General features: G+C 41.7%; 1 protein-coding gene across 1 annotated transcript in view; it reads right to left on the bottom strand.

The window, feature by feature from the left end:
- The window catches only part of LOC120437345 (NACHT, LRR and PYD domains-containing protein 3-like), a gene marked incomplete at its 5' end in the record, with an annotated part of 28,093 nt that extends 658 nt beyond the window's left edge, over positions 1–27,435 (bottom strand). Inside the window, 10 exons of the mRNA XM_039607890.1 lie at positions 1–199; positions 383–429; positions 15,694–15,867; positions 16,135–16,308; positions 20,222–22,025; positions 22,173–22,377; positions 22,540–22,618; positions 24,313–24,426; positions 27,200–27,301; positions 27,386–27,435. The exon at positions 1–199 is cut by the window's left edge and continues 658 nt beyond it. Coding sequence (XP_039463824.1) covers positions 1–199; positions 383–429; positions 15,694–15,867; positions 16,135–16,308; positions 20,222–22,025; positions 22,173–22,377; positions 22,540–22,618; positions 24,313–24,426; positions 27,200–27,301; positions 27,386–27,435 — 2,948 coding nt within the window. The remainder of the gene's footprint in view (positions 200–382; positions 430–15,693; positions 15,868–16,134; positions 16,309–20,221; positions 22,026–22,172; positions 22,378–22,539; positions 22,619–24,312; positions 24,427–27,199; positions 27,302–27,385) is intronic.
- Between the last annotated feature and the right edge of the window lie 295 nt (positions 27,436–27,730).

Here is a 27,730-nt window from a genome sequence, read left to right as displayed (position 1 = left end):
ACGTCTCCTGTCCACTCGACCTCCCAGTAACAGCGACCAGTCAGACCATCTCTACACAGCAGCTGTTCATAAACATCAAATCTGTCTGGATGATCAGGATATGACTGAACCTCCTCAGCATGTGTCACCTTCCTGTTGTTGTCAGACACTTTGAGGTTTTTATTTACTGTGTTTGTGTCGATTGTGAGTTGACAGGAATCTGATGGAGAGAACAAACACAATCCAGCTGCAATTATTGATCCATCAACTGTTCATTGATTGACACTTTGAGGATGACTCCTGACATCAGAGATGTGAATGAGTGATGTGACAGTTTGAAGATGGTTGAATGTGTGCTGCTTTGTTTTCATGAATCACATGAATCACATAAAAACAGACTTACACTTCCTCAGACCTGGTCTCAACCATCGGACTCCAGCAGGCTCCACCCTGAAAGGAGGAGGGGGGTCAGACCAGCACAGTCTCTTTCAGCATGAACACATGGACATTACATGGCTCTCATACACAGACTGTTAGACACTGATAAAGGAGCAGTTCAACATTGTCACAAATACACTTCAATCCTTACGTGATTATTTGGACTGATTCTGGATCTGTAAATGTATCTTAATTTACTCACATTTTGTAGGATGTATATTAGTTAAGAACAGTGTTGGGGAGTAACGGTGTCACGGTCCTGGGTCGGTGACCCAGTGTTTTGAGTTTCTTGTGTCTCTGAGTTTTTGTACTTTTATCTTAGTTCTCTTTGTTGCCCCAGTATATTGTATAGTCTAGTGTCTTAGTTTGGCTTTCTTGTATTCTGTTTAGTTTTCTGAGTATTTGGTAGTGGCCCTCTGTGTTGTTCTCTGTGTTTCTTAATGCTCTGTCTCCCCTAGTTAAGTTCGCGTCTCTGTGTTATACTTCCTGTTTTACTTTGAAGGTCTGTGTCTTATGTGAATGCGTTCTGCTTTGCTTCCTTGTCTCGTCAGTTCTGATTTCTCCCAGCTGTGCCCTCCTTCTGTGTCTCATTCCCCTCGTTACTTCCCAGTGTATTTAAACCCTGTGTTTCTCTGAGTCAGTGTAGCGTCGTCCCTCATGCTGTGTGGATCTCCCTGTGTTTCCTGCAAGTTTAGGTTGTCATTTCCCAGTTTAGTTTAGTTTAGTTTGGTTTGTATGGTCGTTTTCCTGTGACCAGCAAATAAAGCTGTGGTTTTGAGTTCATCCCTCGCAGTGGCGTGTCTAGAAAATTTTTGTTGGGGGGGCCAGGTAGGGGCACAGATTTGGAGAAGGGTGGCAGATGTAATTGGCAGATAATGTTAAAAAAAAAAAATCTACCAACAGTTAACCATCATTCAATAACCCTGTAAACCTAATAACTGAATTCGCTTTTGACTCTTATTAGAATGAGGTTTTAACCACTACGGTGCAAAGTTTTTAGATACTGCGTTGATGAAGTACAAGAGATACAATCAGTGCTCTGTCAGTGTTTATTCAGCATTCAAGGACAGCAATATTTGCATAGTATTTTTACTGACATATAGTGCACATATGTTTTGGGCAAAAACATTTTTGAATATTAAAATACGAACATTTTTAACATACAATTGCCAAATTAGCCAATGCCAATGCAAAACTTTATCTGCCTATTAAAAAAAGAAGATAATCTTCTTACAAACTGGTGTTTGATTTTGAAACAGGAAAAAAGTGGGGAAACAAATGAAAAGACTAACATTTGAATGAAACCTGAAAGCAAGTAAATACTTTCTATGCTGCCTTATGATAAACTTTGGTAATATTGATGTATAAAGAACAACACTGGCTGATGATGAAATACAGTCAGCTGGCATGGTGACACTGCCAGTATTAACCTGCAGGGCTGGACTGGGACAAAAAATTGGGCATTTTGACTACAGACCGGCCCACCAGGTATTAAAGCTATAAAGTCTTTGAATGAAAACAAACGCTGTTGTGACAGTGATGTACAGTCTTGTTGGTATATGTAGGATTTCTATACATTTTACATCAGATAAAAACTTTGTTCGCAAGATTCAGATAATTATTTAATAAAAGCGAGATATTTTAAATGAGAATAAGAAAGAAAAGTATTTCTTTGTGGCCCCCTCTCCCTGTTAATGCCCTACCTGCCCCCCTGGCATAACTTTGCTAGATCCGCCCCTGCACAGTTACCAGCTGTCAGCTACGTAGAAAAGGATCCTGGTGTTATTTGTCTCTCAGAAACAGTTCATAACTTCCCTTCAACTCATCCATGTCACCTAAAAGGTAAACCTGTTTCTCCATCACCTGTTCAGCTCTGATGATTCAGTAAGGACATCTCCTGGTTTCATCTGCATGTTTCCCTCTCACCAGATAACCAAACAGACATCATGACCAGCAGCTTTACAGCTGTGGCTCCAGCAAACATCAGCTGATACTAGAAATTAATATTAAATAAATTCTAACAACAGCTGATCAAGCTTAAACGTGCTGCTGTTGTTTAACGCGACATCCGCTGGTTTCCTCTTTCTGGTGCAAACAAGATAAACAAACAAAAGAGAGAAGCCGATCAGCTGATCATTGATCAGTTTCATGATTGATAGCAACAGGAGAGAATGAGAGAAGAAGAGGCAGCTGTGTAGCGTAACGACAGAATAACTCCAGCTTAGTGTCTTTTTTTCATTCTAGCTGAAGTACGGCACAAACTGCGTCTCTTCTCAGCTCAATACAAAACGTGTAATATTTTCTCTGAATGCGGGACGATTCCGTTTTTTACGGGACGGTTGGCAACTCTACTAACTAACCTTATGAATAAAATAAACTTCACTATCAGTAACATCATAGCACCCGCCCAGCAGTATATAAACTCCATCATGCTAGCTAGTACGCAGTACGAGTTATTGTAACTGACTGTAAAAAGTCAGCACAACGAAAATAAACTCCACCTAAACTTGGTTTATATCTGACCCAGATAGACTGCAGGTCATAACTTCTTACCTGAAGTTCAGTTCACCTGACACTCGGACTGGCGGCTGCCTCGGATCTCTCCTCCTCCTGCCTCCCCTTTCCCTCATCCACCTGCTGCCTCTGTGGAAGCTCCGCCATGCTCGATGGCCAGTCCAGCTATGTTAAACTGTTAATCTTTCGCCGAAAAACTGTTTTCTGCGGTGCTGTCTTTCGTGCTTGGCTCTCCTACCTTTGCTAACATGATGCTCATAGCGCAGAAGCCGATGTTGCATTCACTTACACTCGGATATCTGAGCTTCACTGTGAAAACATAATCGTACATTTGATATTTCATTGGATTTCATTGTTTTGGCTTCGGGGTGGCACCTGGGGTGGCCAGTCTGGTTGGGGGGGTGGCCTGTGCCCCCCCAGGCCACCCCGCTGGACACGCCACAGATCCCTCGAGTCTGAGAGTCCTGCATTTTGAGTCCTCATCTCCTGCCTGCCACACAGCACATCCTGACAAACGGAATACATGTACTGGCGTGACGTATTTAAAATACAAAATATGAGTAACTATATTCCGTTACAGTCACCATTTAAAAAGCTGGTATTCAGAATACAGTTACTTTGTTGAAATAAATGGATTACACTGTGGTCTTTTCCTGTTTCATATGTTAGGCTATGCCCTCTCTATTTTTGGTAATTCCACGCTGGTGGAAACCCAAACAAAACACACATTAAGAGGCTCTAATGTCTGTGTCTCAATCTCGCGGCCCATGTCACCTCTACTTGTGGCCCACATAATGATGTGAAGAAATAATTTTAAAAATTATTATTCAAAATTATTATTAAGGCAATAGGCAGCGTGTTACAGGCATAGCATATATGAAGCATGTAAAAATAATAATAACCACTGCAGCCAAAAAGAGTGCCTGACGAGCCCAGTTGTAAGTAAGCTATTAGGACTCGACTGTGTTCGTGTTTTCCTCAGAAACAATAAATTCTGCTGGAGCAGCCTTTCAACGCCTCTCTCTGTCTCTCGCTAGCAAAGTTGACCCAGACAACAAAGTAAAGCTAGTTTTCGGCTACGAGCCAGACGTATTAGCCAGAGGTCCCTTTAATATGATTCGGAGCCGCGGACCTGTTTTATATACGCGCAGAATAGTTTTCTATATGAGATCGCTGCAAGTAAGTGCAGCCTTACCTAATGTCCACCCTACTGTTACTCATTTTATATTAAGATTTAAAAATGTAGTTGGTATTGGCATTGCGAGTAACCTTCAGTAATATTAATAAATCACACAGCAATAGTACATTCATGTAGTTGTAAAAAGCATGATAATATATTAAGTAATCCAAAGTATTCAGAATACATTATTCTCATTGAGTAACGTAATGGAATGCGTTACAAAATACATTTTGGGGCATGTATTCTGTAATCTGTAGTGGAATACATTTTTTAAGTAACCTTCCCAACACTGATAAAGAATTGTTTTGTTATTTATTATGGGTATAGATAAGCATAAGATAATGGGGAATTTCATTTTCCTTTAAAATATGTTTTGTGTTTAATATTTACTGTTAAGTAGTATTTTCCGATTCATTCAATTTCTATGTACTGTTTCTTTAATACACTGTAATCGCACACATAGTGAGCAGTTGCACTTCTTCATTGTGGAACTAGCTGTGGAGTCCAACAGCTTTCATTTCATGTCTTGTAGTGTACAGTGATAATCAGGCAGATTCCTGTTAGTTCAAGACTGTGTAAATCAGTGTTTTTGCATTTGATTTCAATTACAAACAGAATTCCACCCTACAAACAGTCAGAGTCAGTTTATCTGTGTTAATTAGTGATGTGTCGTTCGCGAACAAAACGGCTCTTAGAGCCGGATCTTTGAAGTGAACGACGTGAGCCGGCTCCTTATTGGGAGCCGTGGGTTTTTTTTTTTCCTTTCTGTCACCCTCTCTCTTGCACTTTTTTTCCGCTTCACTCCGCCTCTCCACTACACATGGTGCCCAAGTCCGATGGTCGGTGGTGGCCGTGTGGGGATTTTCGCCATTTGAATAATGTCACGGAGAATGACCGTTACCCCATTCCCCACATACAGGATTTTTCCGCCCACCTCGCCGGCACCTCGATTTTTTCTAAAATTGACTTGGTGCGGGGGTATCACCAGGTTCCCGTGCGCGCCGAAGACGTCCCAAAAACTGCCGTTATTACCTCTTTCGGCCTGTTTGAATTTTTGCGCATGCCGTTCGGCCTGAAAGGCGCCGCCCAGACTTTTCAGCGGCTGATGGACTCTGTGTTGCGCGGGCTGCCTTTCGTCTTCGTGTACCTTGACGATATATTGGTGGCCAGCTGTTCTGAGAGTCACATTTGCGTCAGGTTTTCCAGCGCTTGGCGGCACACGGCCTGATCGTCAACCCCTCCAAGTGCCAGTTCGGCTTGCCGGTTCTGGATTTCTTGGGCCACCACATTTCCGCTGACGGTGTGGTTCCGTTGCCGGACAAGGTCCGGGCTGTTTCCGCGTCCGTTAAAGCGCTGCAGGAGTTCTTCGGGATGGTCAATTTCTACAACCGCTTTCTCCCCAGAGCTGCGCACCTGCTCCAGCCTCTCTATGCTGCCTTGAAGGGTAAAACTGCTAAGGACCCGATTGATTGGCTCCCTGAACGCATCCAGGCATTTTCTGAGGCCAAGGCCGCGCTGGCAAATGCCGCCCTGCTGGCCCACCCGTTTCCGTCGGCGGAGATCGCGTTGACCACCGACGCGTCGGACGTGGTGGTGGGCGCAGTGTTGGAGCAGCGGGTCTCCGGTGTCTGGCAACCGTTTGCCTTTTTCAGTCGCACGCTTAGGGACAGTGAGCGCAAATATAGCGTTTTTGACAGGGAGTTGCTGGCCCTGCACCTCGCGACCCGGCATTTTCGTTTTTTTCTCGAGGGTCGGAGTTTTACCGCGTACGTCGATCATAAACCCTTGACATTCGCGATGTCCAAGGTCTCTGACCCGTGGAGCGGGCGCCAGCAGCGTCAGCTGGCAGCCATTTCCAAGTTCACAACTGACATTCAGCACGTGGCTGGTAAGTCCAACTGCGTGGCTGACTGTCTATCCCGCGCGCTGGTTTCTCCCGTTTATGTTGGCATAGACTTTGACGCTATGGCCGCTGACCAGCGGGCGGACCCGGACGTCCTTGCCCTTCGGTCTGAGCAAACGGGCCTTGTACTGGAGGACAGACCCGTGTGGAACGGCGGGCCTAGCCTGCTTTGTGACGTTTCCACCGGCCGACCACGCCCTGTCGTTCCACTTTTGTGGCGTCATCGCGTTTTTGACTCCGTACACGCCCTCTCTCATCCGGGCGTCCGGGCCTCGGTCAAGCTGGTCAGCTCTAGGTTCGTTTGGCCGGGCCTTCATAAATCGGTGAAAGACTGGGCAGCAGCGTGCATCCCATGCCAACGCGCTAAGATCCATAGGCACACACAGGCGCCCCTCGAATCCTTCCGCGTTCCAGGGAGGCGTTTTGATCATGTACATGTGGATCTGGTTGGTCCCCTGCCGCAGTCACAAGGTTTCACGCACCTTTTGACTGTGGTGGACCGCACAACCCGTTGGCCTGAGGCAGTGCCTCTGGCGTCCACTACAGCAGCAGCAGGGCATTTTTGTCAACGTGGGTTTCGCGTTTCGGTCCCCCCGCCGACATCACCTCAGACAGGGGCCCCCAGTTCGTTTCCGAGCTTTGGTCTGCCATGGCTGACGGCCTGGGCGTCAAGGTCCACCGAACCACTGCGTACCACCCGCAGGCTAACGGGATGTGCGAGCGTTTCCACCGGTCGCTTAAGGCCGCGTTCCGTGCTTCTCTCACAGATGGCAACTGGGTTGACCGCCTTCCATGGGTTTTACTGGGGTTGCGCTGCGCGGTTAAAGAAGACCTCGGGGTTTCCCGGCTGAACTTGTCTCGGTCAGCCCCTCCGGGTGCCCGGGGAATTCTTGCCCGAGAGCCCACCCCCGTGCTTCGCTCCCTCTGTGCTGTCTCTCCGTCCCCCGAGAGACTCGTTTTCTCTTCCTGGCCCAGTGCACCATTGTCTGCCCGACACCTTTGTTCCGAGGTCGTTGGACTCTTCGCAGTTTGTTTTCATCAGGCATGACGCTCATAGGCCTCCGCTGCGTCCACTGTATGACGGCCCCTTTAGGGTTATTCAACCGGGCCGGAAGCATTTCCTTTGGACTTTGGGGGTCGTCAGGAGACTGTTTCTATTGACAGACTTAAACCGGCACATGTGCTGCAGGATGATCAGTTGGTGCCGGCTCAGGCCCCCCGCCGTGGCCGCCCGCCTTCCACTGGACTGGACAACCCTGCTTCTTCCTCTGGGAGCACCCCCCACCTGGCAGGGCCCGAGCTATCTTCAGCTTCTCCTGGCCGCCCATGCCAGCCTGGTCCTCAGGCTCGTTTCCCCTCAGCCAGCTCTCCACCTCCCCGGTTCAGCCGTTCTGGACGTTTGATTAAAGCAAGGGTTCTGGACTAGGGGATGACCCTACTGGGTGTTCGGGGGGGGGCATGTGTGGTGGACCACTGGAGGGCTCCACTCACACCCAGTTCTCAGGAAGTGTTGTTGTTATGTTTTGGAGGGAAAAGTGTTCAGTTCTGTGGTGACGAGTAATAAACGAGGAGTGTTAATCGAGAGCTCTCGTGTCGTCTGTGTTTACCTCCACAGTGGATGATAAAGGATTCAGAAAGTTTATTCATGCAGGCCCATATGACAGAGAATATGCATCTTCTTTTTGTTTTCATATTTTAATTTATATTTAATTGTGTTTTGGTTTGCAGTGTTTTGTGTTGTTTCACTTTAATTTTTTTTAAGGAAAAAGCTGAAAATTTAAATAGTTGGTGTGTGGTAGTAACAGGTAAATGAGCAATTATTTTTAATTATTTGAATATATATGAGTGCTTGTGTATAAATACACAAACAACACACATATGCTTTCAATTGTGTAATTTAAGTGATCTAGGTAGCTCTGTTTTGGAAGTTCAGTTAACGCTAGAAATGTGTTTGGAGTTTGTACGTGCTTTGTCTCTAGGGGCCACCCTAAACATTTATATATAAACATATATAAATAAAACCACTCTTTTTTTTTACATTAGTAATTCCTTTTGTGCATAAGTTTATATTGTTGTTAACAATAAATTAATTAAAGCAACAAAACAACCTGAAGAGCTGGTTGGGAGCCGAAAGAGCCGGCTCTTTTTAGTGAGCCGAGCCGAAAGAGACGGTTCTCTTAAAATAGCCGGAAATCCCATCACTAGTGTTAGTAGGATTTGAGCGCACTGAGTTAAAAAAAAAAATTAATCTGTTGAGTTGTACTAGCAAAGGTTGTTGAATTGCACTCAAGTAATTTAATTGCACTTGTATTTTTTTTTTCATAGTTAACTCCCAGTGTTTATGTTGTCCTGTGTTCTGTCACTTGGGGTTCACTCTCTCTTAGTGATGGTAAATTCGATTCTTTTTACTGAATCGAGTTTTAATGAGTCACTCACCAAAGTGAATCGGGTTTCTTGAGTCATTTGAGTCACTGAGTCAGTTGACCAGAGAGTGCAAAAATGTATATTTTCACTCAAATTTAATTTGTTTATCTTTTAATGTAAATCCTACTGCTAAGATGAATGATTGTAAAAGAAAACAACTATTTTCTTTAGAGCAAAAAAGAGCAAAAAAATTCTAAAGGGAACATTTATTTATTTTTATTTTATTTGTATTTTCCTTAAATGTGTCAAATATATATTTTCTCATCTAAATGTCCACTGAGCTGTGAGCCAGGGGGCGGTAAAGCGCCTTAACATTGGTTGCCAACCAAGAAGAAGAAAAAGAAGCTGTGAGCCAGGAGGGAGGGGGTGAGTGAGTGAGTGATTCGTAACAGGAAGGGAGGGAGTGAGTCAGTGATTCGTTCAACTCGTTTGAGCTGTGAGCCAGAAGGGAGGGGGTGAGTGAGTGAGTGATTCGTTCAACTCGTTTGAGCTGTGAGCCAGGAGGAAGGGGGTTTGTGAGTCCTGAGTGATTCGCTTATGCTATGATTCAGCACAGCAAGGGAGGGGGTGAGTAACTCAAATGTGCTGTTAGCATGTTAGCTGCGCGATGCTACTGTGAACCGAGGAGCTATTGTCTTGATGTGAGCTTCTACTAAGGATTTTTTCTTCCAGTTCAGAGCAGGAATGTTTTTGTTAATAAACTGGCTGTTGTTTTTTCCCCACTATTTTAACTATAAGCTAGTTATATTTCTACTAATGGAATTAGTTTGCTAACAGCAACAGAGATGAGTCAGTGAGTCAACTGCGCTTGTGAATCATGATTCACGAGTCAGTAAAGTGATTCTCGAGTACTGAACGATTCGTTCACGAATCGAACATCACTACTCTCTCTGCGGTAGAGTATCACTTCCTGTTCCAACACACGGTGGTGTTTTTGTGTAGCTTATCTGCATAGCAATTTAATTAAAAACTTTTAGATAACTTATTTCGTAGTGTAATCTTCACGTGCTTCATCTGAAGCACACTCTCTGTGCACTCACTCACTAATTTATAGCCAAGGTAGTCACTCACTATGTCTTTACTGTTTCACCAGCTTAGCTTGTAACACGCTAGCAGCATGGCCTCTTCACCTGTCCCTCCTGCACTTTCCTGCTCATTGTGTCAGATGATTAGTTACTCCTCAGGTTCCTTTAGCAGTAATGATAGTTGTAATAAATGTAGCCTATTTGCAGCTCTGGAGGCCAGAATCACTCAATTGGAGACTTGGCTTCACACCCTTGATACACCCTTAGCTAACCAGGTCCCTGTAGCTGGTTCAGCTGAAGATAGTGTAGGCCCCGCTAGCTGTCCCCCTGCAGGCCCCGAGCAACTGGGGAAAGAGGGCGGCTGGGTGACGGTGAGGAGGAAGCATAGTCTTAAACAGAAGCCCCAGGTACACCACCAACCTGTTCATGTGTCTAACCGTTTTTCCCACTTTGCGACACAACCGCCGGGGGTCAAACTCTGGTAATTTCCGATTCTGTTCTAAGACGTGTGAAGCTAGAGACACCAGCAACCATAGTCAATTGTCTTCCAGGGGCCAGTGCAGGTAAAATTGAGGGAAATTTAAAATTGCTGGCTAAGGGTAAACGTAAATTCAATAAAATCATAATTCACGTCGGCAGTAATGACACCCGGTTATGCCAATCGGAGGTCACTAAAATCAATATTGAATCGGTGTGTAACTTTGCCAAAACAATGTCGGACTCTGTAGTTTTCTCTGGTCCCCTCCCCAATCAGACCAGGAGTGACATGTTTAGCCGCATGTTCTCCTTAAATTGTTTGCTGTCTGAGTGGTGTCCAAGAAACGATGTGGGCTTCATAGATAATTGGCAAACCTTCTGGAGGAAACCTGGTCTTGTTAGGAGAGACGGCATCCATCCCACTTTGGATGGAGCAGCTCTCATCTCTAGAAATATGGACCAATTTATTAAACCCCCCCAAAATATGACTATCCAGAGTTGGGACCAGGAAGCAGAGTTGCAGTCTTACACGCCTCTCTGCAGCTTCTCTCCTCCTGCTACCCCCCCAAAACCCCATCTCCATTGAGACTGTGTCAGCTCCCAAACAGACAAAAAACAAACTAAAAACCAGCAACAAACTTAAACATAAAAAATCACAAAGAAAGAACAATACAGAATCTACATCTGAACCAAAGAGTAAAACAGTGAAATGTGGATTATTAAATATTAGGTCTCTCTCCTCCAAGTCTCTGTTAGTACATGACTTAATAATTGATCAACAAATCGATTTACTCTGCCTTACAGAAACCTGGTTGCAGCCGGATGATTATGTTAGTTTAAATGAATCAACACCCCCGAGTCATTCTAACTCCCAGAAATCTCGAAGCACAGGCCGAGGGGGCGGTGTGGCAGCAATTTTCCACAACAGCCTATTAATCAACGAAAGACCAAGACAGACATTTTTAATTCATTTGAAAGCCTGATCATTAGCCTTGTCCACCCCAGCTGTAAAACTCAGAAACCAGTCTTACTTGTTATGATATATCGTCCACCTGGGCCTTACACAGAGTTTCTGTCTGATTTCTCAGACTTTTTATCGGATTTAGGGCTCAGCTCAGATAAAATAATTATTGTAGGGGCTTGTATCATCCATGTGGATTAAAAAAAAAGACTCATAATCATCCCACAGATGTAATATTATATACAGATACTTTTAGTACCATTGATATACATTTAGACTCTTTTTCTCCAATTGATCTTTCTGAGTTAATTTCAATAATTACTTCCTCCAAACCATCAACGTGTCTTTTAGACCCCATTCCTACAAAACTGCTCAAAGAAGTCCTGCCAATAATTAATTCTTCGATCTTAAATATGATCAACCTATCTCTAATAATCAGCTATGTACCACAGGCCTTCAAGTTGGCTGTAGTTAAACATTTACTTAAAAACCCTTCTCTAGACCCAGCTGTCTTAGCTAATTATAGGCCAATCTCCAACCTTCCTTTCATATCAAAAAAAGAGTAGTTGTCAAACAGCTAACAGATCATCTGCAGAGGAATGGCTTATTTGAAGAGTTTCAGTCAGGTTTCAGAGCTCATCACAGCACAGAAACAGCTGTAATTCATTATTATCAGGATGTCCTAAAAACTCCCTGAAAAGCCTTCAGTTAATCCAAAATGCTGCAGCAAGAGTCCTGACAGGGACTAAAAAGAGAGAGCATATTTCTCCTGTATTGGCTTCCCTTCATTGGCTTCTTGTTAAATCCAGAATTGAATTCAAAATCCTGCTCCTCACATACAAGGTCTTAAATAATCAGGCCCCATCTTATCTTAATGACCTTGTAGTACCATATCACCCTATTAGAGCACTTCGCTGTCACACTGCAGGCCTACTTGTTGTTCCTAGAGTATTTAAAAGTAGAATGGGAGGGAGAGCCTTCAGTTTTCAGGCCCCTCTTCTGTGGAACCAGCTTCCAGTTTGGATTCGGGAGACAGACACTATCTCTATTTTTAAGATTAGGCTTAAAACTTTCCTTTTTGGTAAAGCATATAGTTAGGGCTGGACCAGGTGACCCTGAATCCTCCCTAGTTATGCTGCAATAGATGTAGGCTGCCGGGGGATTCCCATGATGCATTGAGTATTTCCTTTTCAGTCACTTTTCTCACTCAACATTTAATATTAGACCTCTCTGCTGAATCACACTTGTTATTAATCTCTGTCTCTCTTCCACAGCATGTCTTTATCCTGTTTTCCTTCTCAGATGGCCGCCCCTCCCTAAGCCTGATTCTGCCGAAGGTTTCTTCCTGTTAAAAGGGAGTTTTTCCTTCCCACTGTCGCCAAAGTGCTTGCTCATAGGGGTCATATGATTGTTGGGTTTTTATATTATTGTAGGGTCTACCTTACAATATAAAGCACCTTGGCGACTGTTGTTGTTATTTGGCGCTATATAAATAAAATTGAATGGAATTGAATTGAATTGAATTGAATTGAATTGTTCCCACTTTGCGTTTCCTGATTTTGGAGTTTTGCCTTTTGGCCACTTAAGGCTTCTTTTCATCACTTACTCACCGAAATCCTCAGCATTTTATTCAGAGCATTTCACAATCAGGCTCCTGTGTATGTAGTCCATCTCCACCATCACTCTTTACCTCACTCACTCTATGTTTCACAAACCTGCATAAGGTCATCAAACTAGTCAGTTATCTTAATTAAATTTACAATAACACTTATCATGCTGTTATGCTGTTCTTGTTAGGTTCTACTAGAGTTAGCTTTATTAACACTTTACAAATGATTAATCTTTAAACTTTCGGTCAAGCTAGGTAAACAACTTCCCCTGCTTCCAGTCCTTATACGAAGCTAGGCTGACCTCGTCAGAAGCATGCTTCTGTAGAGAGATTAATCTAATTTGAATCAGGTCGAACAGAAGAGGATTTTTCTTAAAAATGACTGAATTAGTAAACATGCAGACACCTATGCAAATTGTGAATATGTGAAGAGCAAAAGATTCAATTCAATTCAATTTTATTTATATAGCGCCAAATCACAACAAAAGTCACCTCAAGGCGCTTCATAGGTACAGAGAAAAACCCAACAATCATATGACCCCCTATGAGCATGCACTTTGGCGACAGTGGGAAGGAAAAACTCCCTTTTAACAGGAAGAAACCTCCAGCAGAACCAGGCTCAGGGAGGGGCGGGGCCATCTGCTGCGACCGGTTGGGGTGAGAGAAGGAAAACAGGATGAAAGACATGCTGTGGAAGAGAGACAGAGATTAATAACAGATATGATTCAATGCAGAGAGGTCTATTAACACATAGTGAGTGAGAAAGGTGACTGAAAAGGAAAAACTCAATGCATCATGGGAATCCCGGCAGCTCATGCCTATTGCAGCATAACTAAGGGAGGATTCAGGGTCACCTGGTCCAGCCCTAACTATATGCTTTAGCAAAAGGAAAGTTTTAAGCCTAATCTTGAAAGTAGAGATAGTGTCTGTCTCCAATCCAAACTGGAAGCTGGTTCCACAGAAGAGGGGCCTGAAAACTGAAGGCTCTCCTCCCATTCTACTTATAAATACTCTAGGAACAACAAGTAGGCCTGCAGTGCGAGAGAGCGGTGCTCTAATAGGGTGATATGGTACTACAAGGTCATTAAGATAAGATGGAGCCTGACTATTTAAGACCTTGTATGTGAGGAGCAGGATTTTGAATTCAATTCTGGATTTAACAGGAAGCCAATGAAGGGAAGCCAAAACAGGAGAAATATGTTCTCTCTTTCTAGTCCCTGTCAGTACTCTTGCTGCAGCATTTTGGATTAACTGAAGGCTTTTCAGCGAGTTTTTAGGACATCCTGATAATAATGAATTACAGTAGTCGAGCCTGGAAGTAATGAATGCATAAACTAGTTATCCAGCGTCACTCTGAGACAGGATATTTCTAACTTTAGAGATGTTGCACAAATAGAAGAAAGCAGTCTCACATATTTGTTTAATATGTGCGTTGAAGGACATGTCCTGGTGAAAAATGACTCCAAGGTTCCTCAAAGCATTACTGGAGGCCAAGGTAATGCCATCCAGAGTAAGAGTCTGGTTAGATACCATATTTCTAAGATTTTCAGGGCCGAGTACAATAACCTCAATTTTATCTGAATTAAGAAGCAGACAGTTAGCGGCCATCCAGGTCTTTATGTCTTTAAGACATTCCTGCAGTTTAACTAATTGGTGTGTGTTACCTGGCTTCATGGATAGATAGAGCTGCGTGTCATCTGCATAGCAGTGAAAATTTATGCTATGTCTTCTAATGATGCTGCCTAGGGGAAGTATGTATAAAGTAAACAGAATTGGTCCTAGCAGTGAACCCTGTGGAACACCATAATTGACATTAGTGTGTGAAGAGGACTCTCCATTTACATGTACAAATTGGAGTCTATTAGATAGATATGATACAAACCACTGCAGTGCAGTACCTGTAATACCTACAGCATGTTCTAATCGCTCTAATAGGATATTATGGTCAACAGTATCGAACGCTGCACTAAGGTCTAGCAGGACAAGCACAGAGATGAGTCCACTGTCAGAGGCCATAAGAAGATCATTTGTAACCTTCACTAAAGTTGTTTCTGTGCTGTGATGGGCTCTGAAACCTGACTGAAGCGCTTCAAATAAGCCATTCCTCTGCAGATGATCTGTTAGCTGTTTGACAACTACTCTTTCAAGGATGTTTGATATGAAAGGAAGGTTGGAGATTGGCCTGTAATTAGCTAAGACTTCTGGGTCTAGAGATGGCTTTTTGAGTAAAGGTTTAACCACAGCCAGCTTGAAGGCCTGTGGTACATAGCCGATTATTAGAGATAGGTTGATCATATTTAAGATTGAAGAATTAATTAATGGCAGGACTTCTTTGAGCAGTTTTGTAGGAATGGGGTCTAAAAGACACGTTGATGGTTTGGAGGATGTAATTATTGAAGTTAACTCAGAAAGATCAATTGGAGAAGAAGAGTCTAACTTAACATCAATGGTACTAAAAGTAGCTGTAGATAATATTACATCTGTGGGATGAAAAGACAGTTATTGCTGGTGAAAAATGACTCCTTGGAAACTCCCCTACATTAATATCTTAATTATTCAGATAGATTAGTGTTTCTGTTCCTGAAAATATTTCTTCAGTGTTATTATTCATGTCACCTCCATTTGAAAACAAGAGTAAAGGACACAGGAAATGTTTCCAGCTCTTCCGCCTCTATCAGACATTCTCTCCATACCTGAGAATGTCCAGTCTCCAGCGTAGAGCCTTCCGTCCAGCTGACAACAGCTTCATTCCCGAGTTTCCTGGATGATTGTAGCTCAGGTCCAGCTCTCTCAGATAGGAGGGGTTGGAGCTCAGAGCTGTGGCCAGAGAAGTACAGCCATCTTCTGTGATCAGGCAGCCTGACAGACTGCAGACACACAAAACAATCTATCTTTGAACACTTCATAGGAGGGAAGGATGTGAAAGATGAAGACTAAAACTAAAGGAACCATAATGCTCATAGAATGTCCTGTCACGTGGCAGCTTACACCAAAATGATGTTACATCTGCTGGAGCACACTGCTGTTTTTGTTAGGCTTGGTAAAGGTTTACAGACATTTCAGAGTCTAATACTCCAACCAAGGGAAAAGAAAACATCTGACAATTCTATAAGCGTTAGTAATTCATTCAGTAATGTAATACACATTCTAAATGATACTGAGTGGAAGTGATTTAGTCCTGACCTGAGAATTTCTAGTTTACAGTATGGACTTCTCACTCCAGCAGACAGAATCTCCACTCCTGAGTCATGCAGGTTGTTATCACTCAGATCCAGCACTCTTAGACTGCAGGGCTGGGAGCTAAGGATTGAAGACAGACTTTCACAGCTTTTCTTTGTGAGGTTACAGCCAATCAGTCTAGAAATAAAGAGGGAAAGACCAAAAATGGGCTTCAAGAGGTAGAGTACTAAGGAGTTGGGAATTTTATAATAATAATAATGTTTCATATCTAGCTGGAATTGTTATTCCCTTATTTCAAACACATCAGAACTGTGGCAATTTAATGTGATTAATAACTGAAGACAAATACTAAAATACAAATGACGAAACTGATCATTAGTAGCTATGATTTTTTTTTACTGTAAATAATTTCATTAGTTAAAAATAAACAGTCCTTGATTTGACCTCAAAGTTTCCAGTGTACAATGTTGACTCTGTAGTCCAACAGAAAGAAGCTTCACTCCTGAATCCTGCAGGTTGTTGTTGCTTGCATCCAGCTCTCTCAAACTAGATGACTGGGAGCTGAGGACTGAGGACAGAGCTTCACAGCTTGTCTCTGACAGGTTATAAACACTCAGTCTGAAAAATGAACGCATAAACAAAAACACTGAAATTAAAGTGTATTGATGGTGCAATGATGACTTATTCGATTTGACAATAGTTACTATTATTTCAGGACAGGCTTGAATTATTACTGCTTTATTTTAAACACAAAAATGTGTTAATTTAGTATAATTTAGAACACGTGAAAAATACTAAACTACACCAATGGATGGCTGATGGTGACCATTATTTGCTGTGCTTTTTATAAAACTGCAACTTATATAATTTGATGAAAAATAAAACATTCTTCGATCTGACCTAAATTCAATTTAATTCAATTTTATTTATATAGCGCCAAATCACAACAGCAGTTGCCTCAACGCGCTTTATATTGTACAGTAGATCGTACAATAATAGATACAGAGAAAAACCCAACAATCATATGACCCCCTATGAGCAAGCACTTTGGTGACAGTGGGAAGGAAAAACTCCCTTTTAACAGGAAGAAACCTCCGGCAGAACCAGGCTCAGGGAGGGGCGGGGCCATCTGCTGCAACCGGTTGGGGTGAGAAGCTGCAGCTGACAGAAGCTTCACTCCTGAATCCTGGAGGTTGTTGTTATTCAGGTCCAGCACTCTCATCCCAGAGAGCGGAGAGCTAAGAACTGAGGACAGATATTCACAGCTTTTCTCTGAGAGGAAACAGCCACCCAGTCTTGAAAAATAAAAAATACAAACACACTGCATGCAAAATGTACCAATAGTTCAGTGAAAAAATTAATACATTTAGCCATACTCGTTGTCGTTTCAGAGGCAGCTAGAATTGCGATCATCTAATTCTACACATAAGAAATTACTCAATTTATTTGAAAGAGAAATAATACAAATTACTGAATTAGAAAACCAAATAGAATAATTTGACCTTTATTAGCTGAGTTCCAATTCTTTTATTATAATTTGATGAAAAACAACTATCCTTTAATCTGACCTCAGAGTTTCCAGTGTACAATGTGGACTCTGCAGTCCAACAGACAGAAGCTTCACCCCTGAATCCTGCAGGTTGTTGAAGCTTGCATCCAGCAAGCTTAGATTAGATGACTGGGAGCTGAGAACTGAGGATAAAGGTTCACAGCTTCTCTCTGAGAGGAAACATTCACTGAGCCTGGAAAACAAACAAATAAAAAAATAACTTCAAACAATTTTAATGTCTAATCTAAATTAAAAATACCAAAATCTATTATGCAGTACAATTCATAGTTAATCTAAGTCGGGAACAAATAGAAAAAATTAAACCAATTTAACGCTCTCAATGAAAACCAGCAAGTAGCTGGTATATTTTGTGATGCTAGTTAAGTACCTTCTTGCACAGACACAATGTCCTGCTGTTTACTTTCCTTCATCTAACATCTGATCTTAATCACTGCGCCAGATACAGTTCAAAGTCATCATTTATTTAATATACTGGACTCTGGTGCAGAACCCAGATCATTCTATGTCTGAGGGACTGTCAGAACTTCTAGGCTTAGAAATTCCCACATGATTTTTATGTATTTGCTTTGTATAAATCAAATCACCATTTCTGTCTAACTTAAATGTTCCTTTTAGTATTACGTAATGGGGTTAATTTGCATTAAAATATTCTTCATCCAACAGGTTTTCTTGTATTTATCTCCATCCATCTCCCTATCAACTCTGACCAGCTTCCTGTCCCTGCTGAAGAAAAGCATCCCCAAAGCATCATGCTGCCACCACCATGTTTCACAGTGGGGATGGTGTGCATTTAGGCCCAAAGTTCAACTTTGGTCTCGTCTGACCAGAGCACCTTCTTCTTCCACATGTTTGCTGTGTCCCTTACATGGATCCTGGCAAACTGCAAACAGGACCTTTCATGTCTTTCTGTGAATAACGGCTTTCCTCTTGCCATTTTTCCATATATGCCAGATTTGTACAGTACACGACTAACAGTTGTCCTGTGGACAGATTCCGACATCTGTCAAAGGTTAAGCCTTATCTTTCCAGGCATGACTTGGAAACTCTCATCCATGCTTTTATAACCTCACACTTGGATTACTGCAACTCCCTTTTAATATGGGCTGGCCAGGGCACTCTGTCATGCCTGCCACTGGAGCAGAATGCTGCGGCATGGTTTTTAACTGGTAAAAGAAAATTTGAGCATATTATTCTGGTTCTGGCCTCCTTAGACTGGCTTCCAATTGAATTTAGAATCTATTTTAACATCATTTTACTAGTTTTTAAATCCTTAATTGGTCTGGAGCCTGTATATGTGTCCGATCTGCTGAAGCACTATGTCCCTCCTCGTTCACTCCGGTCAGCTGAGCAGCTGTTGGTCTCAGTTCTTAAATCATGGCTGAATCTTAGAAGAGACCAAAAATTCTCTATTGTGGCCCCAAAGCTTTGGAATGATCTTTCTCTTCATATTAGGCAATCTGCATCAGTGGTAGTTTTTTAAGCTGGGTAACCTACTAAGACCCGAACTTTTTCATGGCATGCATTTTTAATTTCTCTTTGCTATTTGGGCTGATTGGGACCTGATGAATGTAAAAACAAAGAATTATCTTTTTACCTGATTTTGCTCTACAAGGGCCTGATATCCACATATAAGAACATTCATTTTAAATGTCGATAAAACAGTGGCTTGTGTGTGTTTGTTTGTCTGTGAATGATTTGGACCCCAAACAATGATCAGGTGACTCTTTCGTTTCAGTTTATTTAACAATATTTCCAGTTCAGCACTGACGTTTTCCATGACTGATCAGTTTTCCACTGAACCCACTATCCATATTCAACAGCCCAATTCTCAGCATCACTAAAAGCGGAAAGGAGTTCATTAGCCTGATTACCTCCACCTGGATATGGAAATATGTTCCTTCAGCTCCCTGCCGTGACTCTTAACCTGTTCCTGTTTGAAATTACAGTATTTCGCTCCAATAGGACATGGTCTCCAGCCACCAGTTTTCCTGGTTCCTATACGATGGACTCGATCAAAGGTGATGTTCTCCACAGTGTCCTTCAGAAGCTTCAGATGGGTTTTAATACAGTTTTTAACAGTTGTCCTATGGTGTGCGGATACATGAAAACACAAGGTTTTCTCTCATACTATGGGCTGGATATCTATGACAGTCTCTTTTATTTATTTATTTTTTTCATTTTCTCCATTCCTTTCTTCATTCTCGGTTAGAGACTTGAGGGAGCTCTTCATCATTGACCCTTCTTCATAATTATCTCTTTGAAGCATCGGTCATGTAATCTTGGAGAGTGCCCAAATTCTCCTCACTGACCTCCAGGGTGTAGGAGATGATTAAGCAGACATGGTCAAGTATTTGTCAATTTTTTGGTATACTTACGTAAAACTGAAGTTTAAAAATGTTTAATTCTGAGCTAAAATTCTGTTTTGTTTCCCACAAACTCTCATGTGTCTGACGTCACCTACAGCATTTTCCTTTCCATCACTTCTGTCACTTACCTGACTTTTTCTTTGGATGTGTCCTTAAACAATTAATGGCTAAATAAATTTAAAAAAAAATCTGCAAAGAAGATTGATTCAAAATTCCTCCACAGTAATGTGAAAGCACCATTGCCAGTTTTCAAGAGTGTGTCTTGGATTACTTTTTGCATATAGGGCCAACAAGGTTTTAATATAATTTATTAGGAAATAAAAGCTATCATAATTTTAAAAATGCATTTTGTATTTACTTGAGTTATTTTTGTCTAATATTGCAATTCGTTTAATGACGCACAACATTTATATGTGAAAAATATACAAAAAAACAAACCAAAAAAGAAATACATTTGTCTGCAGCTGTTGACAATCATTCAATTCATTTTTTTAAGGCTAAGGTTGCACATGATGATTTTTTTTTTTTTTTTTTTTTTTGTCAAGTAGAATTTAAGGGATTAAGGGGAGGGGAAAGGACAAAGCACATGACTCACAGAGCTTTGTTGGAGGCTTTGACCACTGGCAGCAGCCTCAGAAGAGCCTCCTCTGAAGCAGAGAATTTCTTCAGCTCAAACACATCCAGATCTTTTTCTGATGACAGTAAAATGAAAACCAGAGCTGAGCACTGAGCAGGAGAAAGTTTATCTGTGGAGAGACTTCCTGAACTCAGGGACTGTTGGATCTCCTCCACTAGAGAACGATCATTCAGTTCATTCAGACAGTGGAACAAATTGATGGTCTTCTCTGCACTCAGTTTCTCACTGAGCTTCTTCTTGATGTACTGGAGTGTTTTCTGATTGATCCATGAGTTACTTCCTGTCTGTGTCAGCAGGCCCCGTAGGAGAGTCTGATTGGTTTGCAGTGAAAGACCCAGGAGGAAGCGGAGGAACAAGTCCAGGTGTCCATATGGACTCTGTAAGGCCTTGTCCACAGCACTCTGGTAGAAAGTTTTAAAATTTCTTTTTTTCCCAAATATATTTGACTTCTTGGAGGTTGTTTGTTGTTCTTCCAGCAGATTGAGTCCAGAGTTGATGAAGGTCAGGTGGACATGAAGAGCAGCCAGAAACTCCTGAACACTCAGATGGATGAAGCAGTAGACCTTGTCCTGGTACAGTCCTCTATCCTCTTTAAAGATCTGTGTGAACACTCCTGAGTACACTGAGGCTGCTCTGATATCGATGCCACACTCTGTCAGGTTTGATTCATAGAACATCAGGTTTCCTTTCTGCAGCTGATCAAAAGCCAGTTTTCCCAGAGACTCAATCATCTTCCTGCTCTCTGGACTCCAGTGTGGATCTGTCTCAGCTCCTCCATCATACTTGGCCTTCTTCACTTTGGCCTGAACCACCAGGAAGTGGATGGACATCTCAGTCAGGGTCTTGGGCAGCTGTCCTCCCTCTCTGGTTTTCAGCACATCCTCCAGAACTGTAGCAGTGATCCAGCAGAAGACTGGGATGTGGCACATGATGTGGAGGCTTCGTGATGTCTTGATGTGGGAGATGATCTTGCTGGCCTGCTCCTCATCGCTAAATCTCTTCCTGAAGTACTCCTCCTTCTGTGGGTCAGTGAACCCTCTGACCTCTGTCAGGATGTCAACACACTGTGGAGGGATCTGATTGGCTGCTGCAGGACGTGTGGTTATCCAGAGGCGAGCAGATGGAAGCAGTTTCCCCCTGATGAGGTTTGTCAGCAACACATCCACTGAGGTGGACTTTCTAGGGTCAGTTAGGATTGTAGTTTTGTGGAAGTCCAGAGGAAGTCGACACTCATCCAGACCATCAAAGATGAACAGAACCTGGAAGTCTTCAAGCCTGCAGATTCCTGCTTCTTTGGTTTCAGTAAAGAAGTGATGAACAAGTTCCACCAAGCTGATCTTTTCCTCTTTCAGCACATTCAACTCTCTGAAAGTGAATGGAAATATGAACCGGAAGTCCTGGTTGGCTTTGTCTTCAGCCCAGTCCAGGCTGTATTTCTGTGTTAAGACTGTTTTCCCAATGCCAGCCACTCCCTTTGTCAGCACTGTTCTGATTGGTTCATCTCTTCCAGGTGAGCCTTTAAAGATGTCTTCTTGTCTGATTGTTGTTTCTGGTCTGTCTGGTTTCCTGGATGCTGTTTCAATCTGTCTGACCTCATGTTCATCATTGACCTCTGCAGTCCCTCCCTCTGTGATGTAGAGCTCTGTGTAGATCTGATTCAGAAGGGTTGGGTTTCCTGCTTTAGCGATCCCCTCAAACACACACTGGAACTTCTTCTTCAGAGTAGATTTGAGTTTACAATGACAATCTTCAGCAAGGCTTTCTGAATAAAGAAAAAATATCAGTTCTTCTTTTACATAGTCCATATCAGAACGTGGTCTTTTTAAATACATGTTGGTTCATCTCTTGAAATTTTAGTTAATGTTAATGTTATAACCAGCAGCTTAAATCTTTAGAGAAATCCTTTTACTTCTCTGCAGATGGTCAGCCAGCTCCTCCTGCTTCATTCTCCTCAGGAAGTCCACTGTGATCTTCACAAATGCCTCTCTGCTGCTCCTCCTCTGTTCATCCTCCTCCCTCTGACTCTCTAAGCATTCTGGGTAATCTGGACTCAGAACCTTATGGATCTTCTGCAGCTCGTTCTTCACAAAAGTGATGATGTTGTCCTCCAGCAGCTGCAACAGAAAACTTTATCAATGGGCCAATCAGACTGAAGTCATGGAGCCAAACATCTCATCCATGTTGGACACACTGTCAATCCACTGGTCTACAAAGAGCAGCATGGAGATGACTGTGAACAGAATAGATGTAAAAGTAGTTGTTACACATGTACAGACCATAAATATGGAGTCCAGGTGTGTTTGATGCTGTTGGGCAGACTGATCCCTGGGAACCTCCGAGGTCTCCTGGTCCACTCTGTGGAGGAACCATGAAGAATTAGTCCACAAAAAAAAAGCCTTCACAACAAACAAACAAACAAAAACCACACACATCTTGACATGAATTAGATCATCTGTTGGTTGCTGGAACTTTTAGCTGAAAGGTGTGGGCATAGTCATTGCTGCAATTGACCTTATTTGCATTTGTACTTGTATGAGTTTCCCTTTCAGATAATAAAATGATGAACAGAAAATCAAATATACAAATCATATTCAAGTGTCCTACCATTCATATCATGATGAGTATGCTCTGTTCAGTCTTGAAAAAACTCCCAAATCTTCATTCCTTAAATGTCTTCAAGTTTGTTTTAGATAACACTGAATTTTAAATCCTTGTGTTTGGTTGTGATCACTTTTTAAGCTGTATCATCTTACATGTTGGAGAACTCCCAACCAACCTAGAGCAGTCTGATAGAAATCTGAACATGATCTAGAATCTGAATTTCAACCAACTCTAGTTCAGTCTTTCTTCATAAAGATTAGAAAAATTGCCAGTGTCAGACCAATGCTTGTGAATGCTTTATCCACACCCTCATTTCCTCCTGATCAGAAATTTGCAGCTGATTGTAAATGAGCCTAAATGATGCAGCAGTGTCACATCTAAGGTCAGTATGAAACTGTGTCACACTGAATAATGTGGAGCTGCAGTTGTAGCAGGAGTAGGCCTCAAAATGACTACAGCTAACAACTCCAACTAGAAATCAAAACTGGCACACAAACCCAAACACAATCACTACAACTGAACCCTTCAAGTACCACAAAACCCACAGGCTGAAAAAGAAGAGCTGCACGGTTACAGATTCAAACAACAACAGTGATTATGAGCTACATTAGCTGCTGGCTAATTTAGAGCTACAAGGGTCAACAACTAAACATGACTCTGATCTGAATGCACAACATTAAAAACCCCAAATGCTTTTAACTAAAGCTCACATACACAAAACAGCTTTACAGAGGTCGTCATTACTATCACATGCTGTTTGACGCGTCGGCCATCTTACTCCGGAGCTTTCTCAGTTTCCTGCCCACCTTAAAAGTTTGTCTAACTTTAAGCTGTTTATCTGCAGTGGACTCTGCAGCAGCCACCAGCTAACTTAACTTAGCAAGTCAAACAGCACAGTCTGTGTGGACAGATGGATGCTGGAAGTCTCCAAACATTTACAATGAAAAGCTTCAAATTTCTCTTTCTGTCAACAGTTCAGTGAGCAGAAAATGAACTGATCTTCAAAAGGCACAAAGGAAGTTGTTTTTGTTTTAGCCTTTCCTTTTTTTTTAGCAGATTACAGTTTGATTTTTATTTGATGGATTTTCAGAAAAGTGGCAAAAAGTGGAAAGTGACTTTAATTTTTAGAAGTTAATAACCAGTGTTTGAGTCATTTTTGATGCTCTGAGTTTTATGAGTAAAAGTGAAATCTGTGCAGCAAAGTTAGTGTTACCTCCTCTAACCTCCTACAACATACAGCACAGCATGACTGATGGAAGAAAACACGTACATGAGCATCACTTCCTGTTGGCTCAAGTGAATTTTCAGTAGCTTAGAAACCAAAGGCTTGTTTTTAAGAGACAGTTTAAATGGGACTGAGGGAATGACATGTTTGCACTGCAGTTTATATCCAACAACATCAAGCAGTTAAATCTGTTCTCAAAGAGGTCATGTTACTAACAACTCACCTCTCTGCAGCAGATTCCTGCTGGAGTTTAAAATCAATTGGTTGACTTTTAGACCAGTCACTCCTTAAGGACACACAGCTGGGTCCAGGTTCAGTTTTGAGTTTCTGAAGGATCCTGACAATTGAAGCGCAAATCTTTAATCAAGGACTCATCACATAATATAAAATGCTGACAGAATTTTAGACATTATAATCGTGACTTTAAGTTACATCTTTCTTGATGACTGTTTTTGTTGAAATCTATTAATGACATGATTCAACACAGTGTTCATACAGCTGGGTGCCAGTCCAGATTCAGGTCTCCCATTGATCCTGTGAGTGAAGTGTTTTTCATTTGCATCCACAGAAGCTGATGAAGACTTAGAATACCTTCATCATGCCAAAGAGAAACTGATTTGCAGGCTGAGCATGAGCAGACAGAAACTCTAAACTAGTGATGGTAGTGTAAAAACAGAGCGCCACCCAGAGGTAAACACAGTCTGTGCAGGACTATTGATGGTCCAATGAGCAGCAGTAGATGTTGGACATTTTTTTATAGAATAAAGGAATTCCTCACTCAGTGCAGGGGCGGATCTAGAGAAATTTTCTTAGGGTGGCATGAGGGTGGCAAAGAAATCAAATGGGGTGGCAAAATCAAAGCCCTTTTTTTCATACACATATGCAGGTGGTTATATATGGTTAAAATAATCCAAATGCACTAAGTATACACGTTTTTCATATAAATAAAGTCTATAACTTAATTATTGTCTGTAGCCCACATAATTAAACACTTTAGTTACATAAAACATGTGAGTTTTGATGTTATGTACTGTATAGCCTGTATAATAAATAAATATGTAGCCCAATAAGTATAAAATCCAGAAAGCTACACAACATGGGGCGGTTCATTTACAAACACAAGTCTAACTTAAGTTTCACTGTTTTTTGTTAGAAAACAATCACATTGTTACAGCTTAAATTACACAAAATGTCAGAAATCTGCACTGTCATGAACAAAAATTTTTCATGATTTGTTGGATTAACCCACTGAGGTCTGAAATACAACCGGCCACTTTTGACTCCTTTTAAGTTTACGTTTGTATTTCACCCTCAAATTGTTTAATTTTGGGGTTTTTTCCCTTGCCTTGTTTGGTATCATTCTTTTCAGCTCAACTGAATTTAGTTGTTTTGACTGACATACTGCATTATTACTGATCTGAAATCACACAAATAACTTAAAATCCTAGTAGTATTTTTTTTACTGTAAAAAAAAACACACACACACACAAACATGTTGAGTAAATTTGAAACTTGAAATGCAAATATAAAATGTACATTTTGTAAACATATACAACTATTTATCTAAAAATGCAGCCAATACACCTGCCGTTTTTTTTTTTTTTCATTTTGTATGAGAATTTAAAAATATTACTAAAACTAAAATGAGAGAACAATCAGGTGTCGCAATAAGATGCCCCACAAATGATGTGTGCTAGTAAAAAATAAGTTTGTCCACCAAAACACAGAGGGGTTTCCCTTTCTTTACTGTTTTCGCGCTTTCCTTAGAAAACGCTTAAAACACACACACACAAAAACGTGACGACAGTATTTAGAAAAAAGCGTGGCTTATATATATTATCATAACTCTGGATTTACTGGCCTGTAATTAAAATTAAAAAACTTTGAAGTCCAAACTTTCAGTGTGGGCTGAAATAGAGACTCAGCGTGGCTGCAGCTTGTTGCTATGTCAGCTTACATCAGTCATGTGATTTGGAGGTTGTGAGATTATTATGCTATCATAGGTTACCTTATATCTGTAATCAAAGTAGTTGAATTATGATACTGCTGTAGATCATATTATACCCCTTAGTATAGAGTGTGTGATCAGTATGTAGTTTAGTTTGGATTATACTTCTGACTTAAAAGAGTGTGAAAATCATTAGATCTATTGGATTGACCTGTACTACTCGACACTGTTGAATGTGTTACACTGTTTCTTGACATTTCATACTGCTGAATCATGAAGAGAATGTTGGGTGCAGAAGGCCTTGTGCCTATAATAGAAGAGACAGACCACATTCCATACCCCCACCTTTACAGAGTGAGAAAGACTCTGTAGCAGAAAGACAGGGAGCCGAGGTCATAACTTAGGCACCGTAAGAGAGAAAGAATGTGAATGTTTAGGCTTTTAGGACTAGGTGGGGGCTACTAGAGGCTATAAGAAGCTGAGTAACCCGTCACCATTTTGAGATTTGCTGTGACCCTCTTCATGCATGTCTCCCCATCCGGCTGGCTTGTGCTCATAAGTGTTGAATTGTATGGAAATAAATGATTGTTGATTGAGCATTTATACACCGAGTATTGTCCTTCCTTCAGCCCAAAGATTAAAAGAATTGGGAGATTTTAACAAGGTGCAGCGTGTCCGTGGACGACGGAGGGTTGATAACACTCACCTTCCTTCCATTTCCAGAGTTTAACATCCAACCACCTGTGTAAAAAGCGAAATTCCCATGGTGTTGTTCAAAGTGTGCTCTGGCACAATCATAAGCATCGCTTGCTACTGAAAACAAGAAAAAAGCCGGTCCTGCTATGGGCTGAACCATTTGTTAATGGTGGAGGGGGGGGGGGGAACACTATCCAATATATTCAGTTTTAGCATTTATATTCACTGTTGACTGTAACTACGCTCAAACTGTTAATGCTATCTTATTTTAATAAACAACACTGTCATATGCAAAACTGGGGTGGCACTTGGGGTGGCAAGGGATCATTTTAGGGTGGCACTTGCCACCCTTCTAGATCTGCCCCTGACGCAGTGACCTGCTTTGAGATGCAGTTTAGAGACCAGGAAACAACATCAAATCAGACACCAAACTAACATCAAGGAGTTCATGTCACTAATAGCTCACCTCTCTGCAGCAGACACCTGCTGGTCTTTAAAATTAATTAAATGTTCATTAGACCGGTCACTCTTTAAGGACACACAGCTGGGTGGAGGTCCAGGTTGGTTCCTGTGAATAATGATGGGGCAGCGATGTGAGTGCTGAGCTGTGACATGGAGAAAAGTCATGGAGAGTTAGAGGTGGTCATCTCACCTTTCAGCTTTGGTCTGGCTCTCATGCTCCCCACACAGAGTGGTTTTAGAGGGAGGGACTCCCTCCTCTCTGTCCTCACACTGATCCATGCTGCTGAATTCACAGCTCACACACTTTCTACCTTCACCTGCAGAGGAAACATACATCATTCATGTGCACATCAACTGTCAAGATCAGGTGATTCCACTGTGTAGTTCACATTTGATATGTTTGAAAACTTACCTTTGAATTTAGTGTAAGGAAAGGCATCGGGTGTAAAACTCATAGTTAAATTAAAGTGCTGGGCGCGCCCATTTTGGCAGAAGTCAATTGATTTCAATAATAAATTAATTGTAGTGTTTAGGC

The sequence above is a fragment of the Oreochromis aureus genome, linkage group 3 (genome assembly GCF_013358895.1).
Source record: "Oreochromis aureus strain Israel breed Guangdong linkage group 3, ZZ_aureus, whole genome shotgun sequence".
Taxonomy (NCBI): Eukaryota; Metazoa; Chordata; class Actinopteri; order Cichliformes; family Cichlidae; genus Oreochromis; species Oreochromis aureus.
This window is presented reverse-complemented; position numbering and strand designations above follow the sequence as displayed.